General features: G+C 49.7%; 5 protein-coding genes across 5 annotated transcripts; 4 read left to right on the top strand and 1 right to left on the bottom strand.

Moving 5' to 3' along the window:
* Positions 1-1,367: 1,367 nt before the first annotated feature.
* On the top strand, positions 1,368-2,436 carry M438DRAFT_266363 (uncharacterized protein; the record flags this gene model as incomplete). The annotated part of the gene is made up of 2 exons (XM_029900099.1): positions 1,368-1,568; positions 1,618-2,436. 2 exons carry the CDS (start codon positions 1,368-1,370, stop codon positions 2,434-2,436), a joined length of 1,020 nt encoding a protein of 339 aa, XP_029763609.1.
* Positions 2,437-2,557: 121 nt separating this feature from the next.
* On the top strand, positions 2,558-3,395 carry M438DRAFT_124957 (uncharacterized protein). Its single transcript, XM_029898772.1, has one exon. The coding sequence runs from the start codon at positions 2,679-2,681 to the stop codon at positions 3,129-3,131; it is 453 nt and encodes a 150-aa protein (XP_029763610.1). The 5' UTR covers positions 2,558-2,678; the 3' UTR covers positions 3,132-3,395.
* Positions 3,040-4,615, bottom strand: M438DRAFT_342604 (nuclease PA3). The gene is made up of 3 exons (XM_029904800.1): positions 4,196-4,615; positions 3,670-4,139; positions 3,040-3,615 (listed from the first exon to the last, which is right to left on the bottom strand). Exons 1-3 carry the CDS (start codon positions 4,260-4,262, stop codon positions 3,193-3,195), a joined length of 960 nt encoding a protein of 319 aa, XP_029763611.1. The 5' UTR covers positions 4,263-4,615; the 3' UTR covers positions 3,040-3,192.
* A 154-nt stretch (positions 4,616-4,769) lies between these two features.
* M438DRAFT_394575 (DUF1692-domain-containing protein) lies at positions 4,770-6,480 on the top strand (the record flags this gene model as incomplete). Its single annotated transcript, XM_029909169.1, has 3 exons — positions 4,770-4,857; positions 4,925-5,485; positions 5,548-6,480. The coding sequence occupies 3 exons, from the start codon at positions 4,770-4,772 to the stop codon at positions 6,096-6,098; spliced, it is 1,200 nt and encodes a 399-aa protein (XP_029763612.1). The 3' UTR covers positions 6,099-6,480.
* Positions 6,481-8,269: 1,789 nt separating this feature from the next.
* On the top strand, positions 8,270-12,204 carry M438DRAFT_342607 (uncharacterized protein). Its single transcript, XM_029904801.1, has one exon. It carries the CDS (start codon positions 8,448-8,450, stop codon positions 11,919-11,921), a length of 3,474 nt encoding a protein of 1,157 aa, XP_029763613.1. The 5' UTR covers positions 8,270-8,447; the 3' UTR covers positions 11,922-12,204.
* The last annotated feature ends 2,685 nt before the right edge of the window (positions 12,205-14,889 follow it).

Genomic DNA, 14,889 nt, shown 5'->3' on the forward strand with positions numbered 1-14,889 from the left:
GGGCAAAGGAAGGAGCTTGCAAGTTCATCGCACCGCGCGAATTGCTCGTACGAGCATGAGGACGTTTCGTGTGGAAGCAATGACAGGTACACGAGAGCCCTATGCCATGCGTACCCGATGCCCAGCCAATCAGCCTTGCTGTGCGAAACAAGAGTAGAGGGGACTGAATAGTTGCAGAGTCGTGGTTCAGACATGTCAGTAGCAATCAAATATGCCACGAGTATCTTTTTCAACCTTCGGTCTTTGTTCGATTCCCCCGTCGCTGGCAGAACATCGCCGTCCCAGCAAAGTGCAACAAAGCAGCTCAGGGTCATAAGTTTCTGACCAGATGTCACACAGGACGGTTGTCCCTGAGCCTCTCATCTCTTTGACTTCCTTGCATTCAAGCATTGTCTGGTGGAAGGGGCCACCCGGCATCCGAACACAGCACGCTCCCCTCTTCGTCTCGTGCCTACCTTGCAGCTTCTCCAGATTTTCGTCAGACAAGCTTTGTGCATGCTGTTTAGACTTCTGCTTTTTTGAACCTCTCGTCGAGAACTACGGACACTGCAACACGGAGGTGTCTGGTATATCAAAAGGTGGAAGAGACAGATGATCTTCGCTTCTCTCAGCAAATTAGCCGGAAATATCAACAGTCTGAGACCGAGGCACCGGAACGTTCACGTTGACCGACCCGTCCCGTGCCGTTGAGAACATCTCAGTATTGTTGACAGCTTGAATGAACGACAGGAAAAGAAAGCTCGAACTGATGAAAAGAACTTGAAACATAGCCAGAGGAATCACACCAGTCAGGGCGTACATATGTATATGTGAACGCATGACAGAAACCGCTGCGATGTTGGCAACCGTGATGGACCAGCATGAGAATCGATTCATCGCACCGCTGATCGGATTTGCTCGGGGAACAAGACACAAGTGATCTCCCACGTGGATTTCGAAAACGGGTTCCTGCTTCGAGCTCGCCCGCACGCGAAGGGGTAACGTCTCTGTCGAAGACGTTTCTACATGCTTGTGTGTTTCTACGAACCGCACGGCATTGCAAATTGGACATCTGCCAGAGAACGATGACAGACGAAATGAAGGCCCAGGTGCCTGAAGAAAAGGTCCGAGCCATCCGACTCCGCATCGCATCATCATTCAGCCAAATACCTGAACTCCACCCACCAACCTTATTTCTTCACGTTAAACACAATCATAAGCTTTTCGCCGCCGCCCAACCGTGCTACTCGAGAATCTCCATCCCTTTCTCATACCGTCCGTCAGACAGATGCCCTTGAGTAGTCGAGGTGCATCGGTCGTCGAAGATGCATCCCGATGTCGACGAGTTTGGACTTGATCCTATATCAACGATTGTTGTTGGCGGTGTTATGTTATTGCTGACAGGAATTGCACTGTCAATGAGGGTGTACGTACGAGGCTTTCTCATCAAGGCTTTTGGCTGGGACGACAGGCTTCTCATCATCGCCTTCTTTCTGTATTCCGGCAATTGTATCATTCTAATTCTCATGGGAGCAACTCAAGCAATCAACGGTGTTGAAGAAACTTCCGCAACACAGAAACTTGGAAAGGTGGGTTCTGATGAGATCCATCTTGACGACATTTGCTGATGAAGGATAGCTTGCCATTTCTGGCATTACGGTCTGGAACGCGACGGAAATATTCATCAAACTCTCTGCTGCAGTCTTCTTCCTTCGCATCGTTCAGGAAAAGTGGCAGAAACGCACTATACTTGTCTCGGTCATTCTCTACGTGGCAGTAATGACAACGGTCATCCTTCTCACCATATTCCAGTGCGGTGTTCCTTCCAACATTCTAATACATAAAAATTGTCTGGACTGGGACACTGTGATGGGACCGATCAGTTACTTCAGCGGAGCCTTGACAGCAGCTACGGATTGGATCTTTGTTCTGACCACCGTCAGCCTCGTCCTGAAGACCAAGATGCCACCTCGAGCAAAGCTTTCTGTGTGTTTGCTGTTATCACTAGCCGCTATGGGAAGTATCGTCTCCATCTCGCGCATTCCATTCATCCGTGGAGGAAGGGTTCAACTCGCCACAGCTTCAAAACTTCCAAAAGTTGTCATTCTTGCAGCCATTGAAGCAGGAATTGGCATCATCGCTCTCTCGCTCGCGACCCTGCGACCTCTCGTCAAGACTTGGATGGATGCTATCAGCAGTAAAGCATGGTCTTCATCTGAAGATCTGGAACGCCAGGCCGCCCCACACCGAGCGGTTCCGGCTTTTGTGGTCGGTGGAGCGTCTTCGGGAGTCGAGGATCTGGAGATTATCGACATCGAAATGGCAAGACCGAGGGACAAGCGCGCAGACTCACATTGGGCCGGACCGGTAATTGCGACCATCTCAATGCCATCGGAGATATCTGGTCGCTATGGTGTTCTGGACAGTGTATACTCGGCCGATAAACACGAGCGATGAGCTGAACGTGGATGTTAAAAAGAACAAACCATAAAGTCTACTCAGAAGTAGCATTGGTCGGCGCACAAAGTCAACTACTGCAAGAGTAACATCTAAGAGCTGCCTATGTCTTTGAAGCAGAGGAACTGTGCATTGCGACAGGCCGCCTGGATTCACGTCGCAGACGAAACGCTGTTGCTTATGCATCGACCCAGGAGCCTCAATATTTTCCTATTCCGCTCGACTGTCGGTCTCGATTCTTGATGCCGACGAGACGTCCTCCCCGAGTGCTAAACTCTGTCACGCGTGGAGCTGTAGACATGCACAATGATTTTGAGCAAGACTGCTTCGTCCACAGAGAGCGGCGCTCCAGATCTCTCTCTCTGGACCTAGCTCTAGTGTTAGAAATCATTGTGCATTTCTACAGGTGTTTTGATGTACGTCGCTACGGCAAGAGAGTTGATGTGACAAAATTCAGCACACGGGGAGGATGTCATGACAGAAAGCTCAGGAAAAGAAAGGCGGTCAACATACTTTTCCTCGCGACAGCAGTGAAGTTGGGTGCTGCAACATCCCGAAGAGACGATTTGCCAACTTCATTGCGACACGAATTTGCACTTTCTGCAACGTTGGACAGCGCCAACGTTGGGAATGAGCACATATCATACTGGATAGAATTTTCGACAAACAGGTCGTCATTCTCTGGAAATATTTGACATCGTGTCCATCATCTTCGATATCTTCCTTCGCTCATACACAACAAACATCACACCACTTCTACTCTCCACCATCAGGACCCAACAACCAACTCGGGTTCGTCTGAAGCACAACATCTCTTCCATGGTCATAATCACCAGCCACAAGCTTATTCAACCATGTACCCAATCTCAACACCGCCTTACTAATCTGCAACTCCACGATTGGGAATGCACCAGTTGCATATCCGCTAGTGGCCAGGTTTGTACCGTTGAAAGCTTGCGAGTAGACGTAATCGCAGGTCAAGGCGTTGCTGTCGCGAGCCCAGCTGAGCGCACATTCCAAAGGTGTGGAAGGGTCGCTACAAGCAATCCATTCTGCAGTGGGGATTGAAAAGTCGTCTTCGCGGATGCGGGAGACGAGGTGCTTGAAGAATGGTTGGATAGTGTTGTTGGGGAAGCCGGTGACATTTGCGTCTGCGTAGACGATCCAGCCATCCCAGACCTGAACAACCCCGGATCAGTGGTAAATCAAAAGAAGAAGAGGAATGGAACTTACAGCATGCAATTCGGTCGAATGGTTTCCAAATACCACGTCAAAGTCATTGCCACCAGCCGCGACACCGGACGCATGCAAAGGCTGCGCTATATCGCCCAAGAAATGCGCAACCCACTTTAACGCATACGAACACTGCAAATCCTCACCATGCACAAGTTGCCCCTTCTTGGCCCTCGTGATACATCCCTTGAGTATCTGCGTCTGATTCGCAATGGCGGAAACCACGCAACCGCCTTTCGTGCAGTCACGGTTATAATACACATTACAATAGTAGGGTGGGTTGTCTGCTGAATCGATCCAATGCCATTGGTAGGAAAAAGCGCCTTCGGTGGTGTGGGCGTAGTCGTCTGCCCAGGATGCTGCTAAGCCTATGCTGCCGTTGTATTTGGGCTCGAGGATGTGATGGAGGATTGATTTTGTGGAGGGGGTGAGGAGTTGTTCGGCGCTGTAGCCGATTTGTTGATGAACGTCTGAGATTTGAGATGTCAGCAGATTGATGAGTAAGATGAAAGTCGGGAAAGCATACCTTTGTTCCAGGCGACTGCGCCAGAGACCATCAATGCGCTGGCGGCGAAGATGGAATTGACGAGCATGATTGAATGATGGTTATGCAATGAATGCAATTGGATCGCAGAGTAGAAGCGAAACAGTGCTTCTTATATAGTGTACTTGTATCACGACTTGATGGATGATTACTTCTCCCTTATCTGAAAAATGCTTCTTTTTGTCTGCTTGATGAAATAATGGTGCAGTAGGGGCGGTAGATCCACAAGTCAGTGCTCAGGGCAAGGCAAAGGCAAGGGCACACGCGAGCGATTGCAGTTTACAGCTTCCTGTTTTGTGTTTGGAAGGTATCGGAGATGGCCGTGGACCGATGGTGATATCAGATGAAGGTGAACAAGTCGATATCAGATGGAGATTGATGAGATACAGAGCAGCGAAGTCGGGATGTGGTTGTGCAAGGGTCAATTGCGGAGGAGTTCCGTCGGGAATTGAGTGGTTTGGTGGAAAAGGCGGGGGTTTGGCATGTCAGGGACAGGTACAGGTGGCCTTCTTTATCTGGTTTCACTCTTTCACATGTCAAGATTGTTGATATCACCATGAATGGTTTCCCCGACCATGCTCTCGACGAGGGAGCCTTTGGAGAGTCCAAGGCAACGTCGGTGGTGAAGGCCTTTGACGCCTTTCGTATGTTTCATCATCTTCCACCCTCCATCATCTCATCGAGCACCACACTAACGGCAACACTGCACAGCCAAAACGAAACCGTCGTACCAGACCAAGACGCAAAATGGAGGAGTATGGACGCTCTTCCTCGCCTTCGCCTCGTTCCTGCTGGCAGTGACCGAGGTGCGCCGCTGGTACGTGGGTGAAACGCACCACACCTTCAGCGTAGAAAAGGGCATCTCGCACAATCTCCAACTCAACCTCGATGTCGTAGTGGCCATGAAATGCGACGACCTCCACATCAACGTTCAAGATGCCTCTGGCGACCGCATCATGGCCAGTCAAGCCCTCCACCGCAACCCGACCATGTGGTCGCATTGGCAAAACACAAAGGGTGCTCATCATCTTGGTGGCAGTGCTGCCGAAAGAGGAGGTGCCGATTATCAAGAGGAGGATGTGCATGATTACCTCGGTGCTGCGAAAAAGGGAAAGAAGAAGTTTGCAAAGACGCCCAAGTTGAGTAGGGGTGCTGTGCCTGACTCTTGTCGTGTCTATGGCGCTCTGGAGCTCAACAAGGTACAAGGTGATTTCCACATCACCGCTCGCGGACACGGATACATGGAGTTTGGCCAACACTTGGATCATCAATGTACGTCTAACCCTCCTTCCCTCCCATTTCCTCATCTCTCCCTCCTAACACAGTACCCACAGCATTCAACTTCTCCCACCAAATCAACGAATTGAGTTTCGGTCCCTTTTACCCAGGCCTCGACAACCCCCTCGACAACACACGCACAACCACCGACCAACACTTTGAAAAATTCCAATACTACCTCTCCGTCGTCCCCACAGTCTATACCGACAACCCCGCCGCCCTCCAAAAATACTCTTCCTCCGCCATCCCACTCAGCAGCGGCGACGAAGCAAACGCACACACTCATCTCCCACGCAACACAATCTTCACAAACCAATACGCCGTCACCGAACAGTCGCACATTGTATCCGAACGCCAAGTCCCTGGTATTTTCGTAAAGTTCGATATCGAGCCGTTGATGTTGACAATTGCGGAGGAGTGGGGTGGTGTGTTGAATTTGTTGGTCAGATTGGTTAATGTGGTTAGTGGTGTACTTGTTGCTGGTGGCTGGATCTTCCAGATTCAAGAGTGGGCTAATGAGGTAGCTGGACGGAGAAGACAGAGAAGGCAAGATGGAGGAGGTGGTGGTGTGTTGACGGGGAGAAAGAGTTTGGATGGCAAGAACTAGATTTGGTGGAATTCAGCATTTCTACGCAAAGAGGAAGAATGAATTGCGTTTTCGAGTTTCATTGTTAGATTTCAGTCGGCATGTCTAACACCTAAATGGCTTGACAGTTTCTCCATCTTTATACGCCTCCACGATACCTCTGATATCAACATACAACCCAGCCACCCATATAAAAAGAAAGGGATGAAAAACAGGAAGAAAGGAGGACAGAAGAAGGAGATGAAGGGGAGAAGAAAAACAGAAAAAAACAGAAATGATACATGAAACCGTCCAGCTACACTGCCAAACCCAGCATTAAAGAACTCGGATGATTCGATATCTTTCAGCCCTCTTTTCCCTGCTTCAAGATGCACACCATCACCTACCTATACTCACTACACCGGTAAGCAGTAGTGATGATGATGATATTTCCATCACGCCTTGCGACAGCTCGTCTTAAGTTGTAGTTTTTAACGGACATCTCTCCTCCCTGTATGCAGAACTTTGTCACGCGCATGCTGTGGAAATGCACAATGTTTTTGAGATCTCTCTAGTCGTCCGCAGAGAGCCGTTAACTATTACGCTCTTAGTGGAGGGCTGCACTGATCTTAAAAACATTGTGCATTCCTACAGACCATACAGAGCAAACAACACTAGGCATGGCCGTAGGAGATAGCTAGAAGTGTCAGAATTTAGCACACAGGGAGGCTACTGACCTTGAAAAAAAAAAAAGATTGGATCTTCCCACAGCGACATTTTGGAAAAAGGCAACGCGACGTTGAAGAAATGCAGACGATTTTCGCGAGTATAGAAAGATCTACGCCTTTCGACGGCATCTTTCTCGTAGAGAGCGATGTTGGTGAGATATCTTGTAGGATAATCAGGGCTTGTAAACATGGCTTCCTGTTATTAGACATACTCATGCCAATTTCGAAATGTTTGTGCCTTGTAGCAGCACCTTTTTCGTTGTGAGCGACTATGCAGCATGAGATTCTTGGAGTTCTGTGGTATTTTCAGACTGCGCTGTCTTTCAGAGCTTTTGAGGTTGCGCGTATATCGAGGGCTACCGAGTCCCGCGGGTATACCGATGCAAGTGTTGAGAAGACAACAGAGATCGCTATCACACGCTATGGTGATTTTACCAGTAATTTCTTGGTCGGGATGACTGTTGTACAAAATTGGCTCGTGATGGTTGGGAGGAGGGTTTTCAATATCCAGTGATTGGCCGGATGGCGGATGTGGTGTGGACTTCATCTCCCGCTCATCTCGTTCTTGGGCGATGCGATAAGACGATGGAAAAGTCGCAAGGTACATGCCGTGTAAGGAAGTGAGACCGCTGTGGGCAAAGCTGATATTACTGTAACGATAATACTGAGGAGAGCCGAGATAGGCATGAAGTTGTAAGAAATGAGGCTGAAAACCACAATGAGAACCTACATTCCTCGGTAACGAGATCGAAGTATAGCTAAGCTGTTTAATCACACGTGGCATGTTGTATTGAGGCTCAACCCATTCCAGTGGGTGAGTGATTGTGGCATGGCACACATGTTCTCAATGTGACTTGAGTCTGTTTCTCTCGAGGTCGGGACGTCGAGGACCGTCGTGGCAGCACGAGGGAAGAGCCTCGAGATTAATCATGCCGCAGTCATCATAGACGATCCTGACTTGGCTTGCAGGATTTACACATCGTGGCTTGCTCGGCCTATCCGCCCTGTCGTGAAGAAAATCCTTGCGAGACATGCAGAGATGCAGATAAGGATGCAAGGAAGAGCGAACTGGGCCGGATTGGTAAGAAAGTAGGTTTGGCGGAAGACCAAGGGTAATGCGTGTGCCAAGCAAGACGGCTCTTTCGCGTGCGATGACCTTGGTGGATGCTTGCTTTTCGAACGTTGTTCTTCAACGGCCTTGACGTGATATGGCTGGGACTTGAATGGTTGTTAATGAGGATAGAAGGTATGAAGTTGTCAAGAAGAGTCGCATGTCCTTCAGGGAGATCTATCTCCACCAATATGCTAGTACGATGAAGATCAAAATAGAACTTGAATTGGAGGAATGCGGCTTGAAGGAGCTAAAAATAAAAAAAGTGGCAGCGTGTATCAGAGCCAAGCTTTTCCCGTCGACGCCGGTTGTAAGGGGAGGCTTGTCGGCGCGCGCATGGCTGCTTTTTGATGGGAAGTCTGGCCGGGGTGCAAGCAAACGATAGAGGTTGTGCGACTGTGTCACGTCTTTGCTTTTCCACCCTTCACTCGCGCTTCCCCATTCTATCGACATTCATTCCCCTCGTATTCAGCGGAAACTAATGGTTGTTGGAAAGAGTGGGTTGCTATAGGGCCGAGTTCTACTTCGTACCTATTCGAGCACGGATTGACCATGTACACTGCACCGCCACGGGGAGCGCTGTTGCGCACGGCGTCGGCAGAGCAGGTGTCGCTACAACATCCGTCTCCCGGTCTGGAAAGTCTGCAGGGGGCTTATATCAAGAATGTCGAGCGCCTCGAGCAATCAGCAGAAGAGATGAGTCAGGGGGGATCTGATATTGGCGACGAGATTCGCAGGATGAAACAGGAACAGGACCGGGCGTCATTACGGTCGAGCAGCATTGCCTCTGAGTCGTTGGCCTCGTCGTCGCACCCACGTGAAGGCCGTCAGCAGAGCATCGAAAAAGTCCTCAGCAACAGGAGTCGCAACCACTCGACCAGCAGCTACGCAAACTCGATAGTCGACGTCAACACCCAGGCTCGCTGGGGTGGCTACTCGCCTGGAGGATACATCACCAGCCCCACCGTCTCGAGAGTCAGCAGTTTCCACCGTCCCTCCGGCATGCCCGAGCCAGTCCAAGAAGGCCGTCCCTTGGACTCGCCCCTCGCCTCGCCCACATCATACTCGAGCCCTCGTCGCCAACCCTCGCACTACTCCCTCGCCCCGACCATCGAAGACATGGAAATGCTTGATGAGGAAGACAAACGCAATCCCGACGCCGACAAAACCCCTGAGCCTGAACATCAAGAGTGGGAACAAGCAAGCAGAGGACACACCGATCCTGACGAGTTGAGCCACTACTCGCATGGCCATAACCAACACTTTGAAGAACAAGACGAGCAGAGCCTATACTCTCGCGACCAGCAGAGTCACTATTCGCAACCAGACCAAGAAAGCCATTATGACCAGCCCGACCAGCAATCTCATTACTCTCAACCCGATCAACAATCTCGCTACTCGCAGGACGACAGGCAGATTCCTCAACAAGCTCAATACTCTCATCAACACAAAGTCAGCGAGGAGGAACAATGGCAACAAGAAGCACATGACTTGTACCAACAAGCTGCTGACCACGACAGCTACAATGATTTTGTCCAGAACCCTGTCGACCGTCCACAGACAGCAGACACTTTCCGCGATGCCCGATCACTCTTCAAGGATTTCGACGGTGTGCACTACTCGCCCACCATTGATGAAGAAGGCCATGGCAACATGCAACACCGCATGTCGCAAATGTCGCGTATGCCTCGCCAGCCTCGTCCCATGTCGTATGCTCGCCCAATGTCCTACGCTCAACCTCCGCCAAACGATGGCATGGTCTACTACCCGGCTCCAGTCCCTCGCATGTTGAATCTTCCCAAGCGTTTGTCTCAGCTCCCCGCGGCCAACCAACAAGCACAGCGTCGTTCTCAAGTCTTGAGTGCCATGCCTGCTGCTAACAGACAAAGTGCCCCTTGGCTACCTCCCCTCGATCTAGAAGAGCAAGAGGCAGAAGGAGGTGCTCCGCAGTCCGGTCCTACCTCTCCTCAACAGAAGCAGCAAAGGAAGAGCATGATGGATCTCAACGCCAATCGTATTAGCACTGCTAACCTCCCTCCACAACTGAGAGCTTCCGTCTTTTTCGATACCGAAGGACAAAGGCCGCCCACCGAGGTCAGGATCCAGTCTGCGTCTGCTGTTGCAACTCTGGATAGTATCCTTGCCGCATCCGTAAATGCTCCCGTCAATGTCTTTACCGACCATCCTTTCGCTGGCCCCATCGGTCAAGATCATTATGCTCAGGAACGTCCTGCCAATCGTCGTAGCGCAACCTTGTCCAAGCTTGATATGGTTATGGATGAGAATGAAGGCAAGAAGGGACACGATCGATCCATTAGCACTGGCACGGTTGACAGACCTCCCATGGTCAAACGTAATAGCGTTATGACTGTGCTGACCGACTTTGGTAAATCAGATGGCAAGAAACTGAAGAAGAGAAACAGCAAGATGAGCCTGATGACTGACCTGGATATGAACGATGGTGGAGACACTGCCACTGAATTCGCAAAATCGCGCCCTGCCAGTGTACACTTCGGAAACCTTGATGTCAACGAGCCAGCAGACCGATCACCACAACCTGAATATACGCAGCCGGAAGAAGAGGATGTGGAAGAAGGCGATAAGGAGAGCATCTACAATGATGAACAGGACATGAAGATGCCCTTCTTCGCTCAACCTACCACTCTTCTCGCCGAATTGCAAACTCGTAAAGCGCATCAAAAGTCGCGCAATAGAACTGCCGCAGATGCCTTCCCTAATGGTATGCATAGTACGCTACTCCAGATGGATGCAGTCAAGCAAGTGGAAAAGAACAGAAAGCAGAAACACGGACGTGCCAAGCTTGCATGGGAAGACCCGGGCGTGGAACCTGAAGATGAGCAAGATGAAGATGTTCCATTGGGCGTCCTATACCCCAAGAAGGGTGGTCTGATCAACAGAGGCAAGCAAGATGAATCGGATTGGGACCGTCCATTGGGTCTGATGGAGAAGCGTGAATTTGAAGACAACGAACCACTAAGCAGTCGTCGCTTCCGTCTCAAGGGTGTTCCTGCAGCAGAAGCGCGCCGCATCCGCCAAGAAATGGACAGGCAGCGTCGGGAAGCCGCTCTTCCACCACCAGAAGCAGTTCCATTGCCAGGAGAAGACTCAGACAAGGAGGACGAAGATCCAAATGAGCCACTCGGACAGCGTCTGCGTCGCTTGAAACAGAAGCAGATGCTCAACACCGCACTAGGAGATGTTGCCGACTTCGACAAGCGCAAATCTACAGCCTTCTCAGAAGATATCCTCAGCACATTCGGTGGCATCACAGGCGCAAAAGCAAAGACACCCGAGCCCGAGTTGGAAGAAGAAACTCTAGGTCAACGACGAGCACGCCTTCAACGCGAACGCGAAGCAAAAGGCGATGCATCAGATCCACCCTCCGTCCGCACGGTCCGCCCTCCTCTTCTCCGCTCATCCTCCTCTCTCGCCAACCTCCTCGCCGCCCACCCTGTTTCTTCCTCCAATGGCCCTCTCTCAGCCAACGCACCCGCCGCTGGAAGTCTACTAGCTGAAAGCGCACGCGCCGAAGAAGAAGCCCGCCGTAAACTCCGCGATCGCAATGCCGCGCGCTCGACATCTTATAACCGTCTTGTTGGCCCACCCAGCCATTTGGCCCCGCAAGTCGCGCCTCCCTTGCTATCCTCCAAGTCCACTGGCGCGGTGCCGCAGTACTTTAATCCAAACACTTTGCAACCTCAACAGGCGCCTGTGATGTATCCTGCTCACATGGCTGCTGGAGGTATGCCCGGGATGGCTGGGTATGGATACACTGCTCCTCCGTTCATGCAACAGACTGCTGCGCCATATGGAGGCATGATGTATCCCGGATACGGAGTCATGGGCATGCAACAACAGCAAACGGTTCCTATGCAACAGCAGCAACAGCAACAACAAGCTTATGCGCACATGGCGCAGATGCAAGCCGCGGGAGGCATGCACGATCCCAACGTTGTCGCGCAAAGGGATTTGATCGATCGGTGGAGGCAGAGTATCATGCATTAGAGTGAAGTAAAACATTTTCCACCTTTCAAAGAAGAAGTTGGCCTTGTCTTTCACAGCAAGAGTTGGATGTCGGTTCTTGGAGTCATTATGGTTGGGGATTTTCTTTGTTTTAGTTTGGAGTATTGTTGGGGAGAGCGAGAGCAAAGGCATAGCATAGCATAGCATAGCATAGCACACATCATACAGCACATCACACAGCACTACCATTAGCACTACCATTAGCATCCAGCATTTCGCAAGCGCTTACCTCTTCGCGCAATCAAATTTCTCTTTTACATCAACACATTACAAATGTCATATCTTCTTCCTCTTCCTCCACAGCAAAAAATGCTTGATATCGCGGCTTCTTCCCATCCTCTGGTATTATATATAAATAGCAACCTCTGCTGGAGATATTCGAATATTATCTGTCGAAGAGCGAGACGCCTTCACTGGAGTTGATGGCCTCGAGAGCAATAATTGGTGGTGTTGATTATTTGGTCACTTGAGTGAAGGCGAGGAGCAGGGAAGTAAGTAAACCAGTCAGGTCTGTGACTTCCCATCCTCATCCCCCATTCTTCTTCCCGTTAGATTCCATTCACAGGTACTTTACTCGTGTTATTCATATGAGGAGTGCATGAAGAGGGAGATGAGAATCGTTGACCTGATCGTCTCTTAGTCCTCCACTGTATCAAGAATGATAAAGGGGCTCGCAGGCAAGTCATTTTGGTATTTATCGATTCTGCGGGGGTAGTGACTTGGTACACGAATTGAGCTACTGCTGTAAAGCTAGGAGTGCGAAAAAGAAAAGGGCGCAAGACCATGGCTGATGACTGTAAAGTAAAGGCAGACCAACATGTTGAAGGGGCAAAGATGTTGAAAGGGTAGGAGGAGTAAAGAAAAGCCCAAACACATTCGAGGGCCTAGAGCATCCGGAAATGACCTTTGGCAGACGAGGACAGAGCGACGGCGATGTCTAGACAGTCTTGATGGTATCAAAGGCAAACGTTTCTTTCTCATTTGTTGTCAATCTTATTCGGCTTCTTGCTGCTTTTGTTGCGGTAACGGATTAGAGAGTATATTCACTATTGTTGGTGTGTGCGAGTGGCCGAGATATTTGCATCACAAATGTCATTATTTGGGCAACAGCTCGTTATAATGTGCTTTGGCTTTCTATGGTAGTGTGGACCTGGTATAAACAACTATCTTACATTGCATTGTAACTTGGAATGTTTGTCAATGGTTTCCGCTGTTCTGGAGTTATATATGTCAATCATCCTCTGTGCTTATGAATGATCTTTCATCTCGACTTCCAGACACTCAATGTCGACTGCGAAAGGACTGGACTCATTGCTGGTTCGTCCGCAGGGTGTTCTCATCAATCATAAAGATGCAGACAATTCACAAGGTAGGGAGGTGAGGGAGTTGGTCAGGTCAGTGACTCTCGAACATATCGCGTCTCTCTGCAATCCATAAAGGCTGGAACTTCCTTACCCTTGATACAGATGCCATATTATTCATGCACTCTAGGAGATCTCCAGGCGAGGAGGAGTCATTGACCTGATCCTTTTCTTCTTCTTCCTGGTCGAGGGTTATACACATACCTTCAGTTAGGTGTGTTCACCTTCCCGGGATTGAAGACCACTGTCAGTGGCATTTTGGGTAAGGATATCGATGCCCGTGGCTTGTGTTTTATGCTTGGTTGTTGGTGGATGGTGATAAGAATCACAAGATGACTATTATTCAGTGACATTACTTTGGATGACATTAGTGTAGGTAAAGCACGATTTCCCTTGCTCTCTTTCTCTCTTTGTAGCCGAGCGAATGGACTAGCTAGTTGTCTCTCAGCTTTGATTATAGGTGTACGCCTCTGTTTCCATAATCACAATTGTTATCGAAAATATAGGTCCTCATGATTGGGCTGGAACTTTTCCTCATGTCAGAAGCAGGCATCAGCCGCCATTCTTAAGATCCAACACTCTCGCCATAATGGAAGATAGCAAGAGATCTGGCAGGTAAGAGAAGGTATGAGAAGAAACCAGGTCGGTGAATCTTTGGTTTCTAACTCTCACTTGTAAGTGTTGAAACTATAAGATACAATGTCGTCCGTGTAAAGAAAAGGCAAGGTTCATTGACCTGATCGCTTTCCATCCTCTGTTTAGGGACCTAGTCCCTTCCAAATCGTCGATGGGGAGACTTTGCCAACACAAGCTCTTGTCTCAAGCCACTGTCGAGTTTCTTCTCTGCAGCATCGGAGGTTTCTCGACAGTCATATGGCAAGAGATCGTTTTCGAACAGAGTGGGATGTTTTATAGCTTATAGTCTGGTCGCCACTTGATTCGCCCCATCTATTGCTATTTTGATGTGCAAAGGTGATACATAGCGTGCTATTAGGTCAGGTACTGAATGAAGGTTTGGTCGATGGAAACGATTGCTCTTCCAATGTTGCACCTGTCTTCTCATCACACCATCATCAGTCAAGAAATGCTCTGGGCCTTGAGTTCTTGGATTACCGGCACGCTAGGTGACCAACGGAAAAAGGCGGAAAAGGAGCATCTTGCCACTTTGGACAAACAACGAGCGACCTCTGCAGAAGAGAAGGAGAAGGCTATCAAGAAGGAGGTCTGTGATTCTGAATCTCCCCATCATCTCCCCATCGGCCGACGCTTCTGAAGTCACTTCCAGTTCTATCTATCAGAGTTGTAGCCAGCGATGTATGTTCCCTGCATCACAGACCTGATGACTATAGGCTTCTTGGAGTGTGTTTCCTTCGCTCGTTCTCAACCTGATTGCTAATCTGGGCAACAGATGGGCCAGTCTCGCTTCTAGCTTCTGTACCAAAGACATTGTTCAGGGCACCGAAGAACTCAATGGCCAGTTTCTCCACTCATCGCGCTGATATTCATACTTCAGACAGTTCACACGCTGCATGATCCGTCCGATCTGGTCTTGGTTTGCAAAGAATGCAAAGCCCCCAGTAGAAACTGTT

Source organism: Aureobasidium pullulans, assembly GCF_000721785.1.
Source record: "Aureobasidium pullulans EXF-150 unplaced genomic scaffold scaffold_3, whole genome shotgun sequence".
In the NCBI taxonomy this organism is placed as follows: Eukaryota; Fungi; Ascomycota; class Dothideomycetes; order Dothideales; family Saccotheciaceae; genus Aureobasidium; species Aureobasidium pullulans.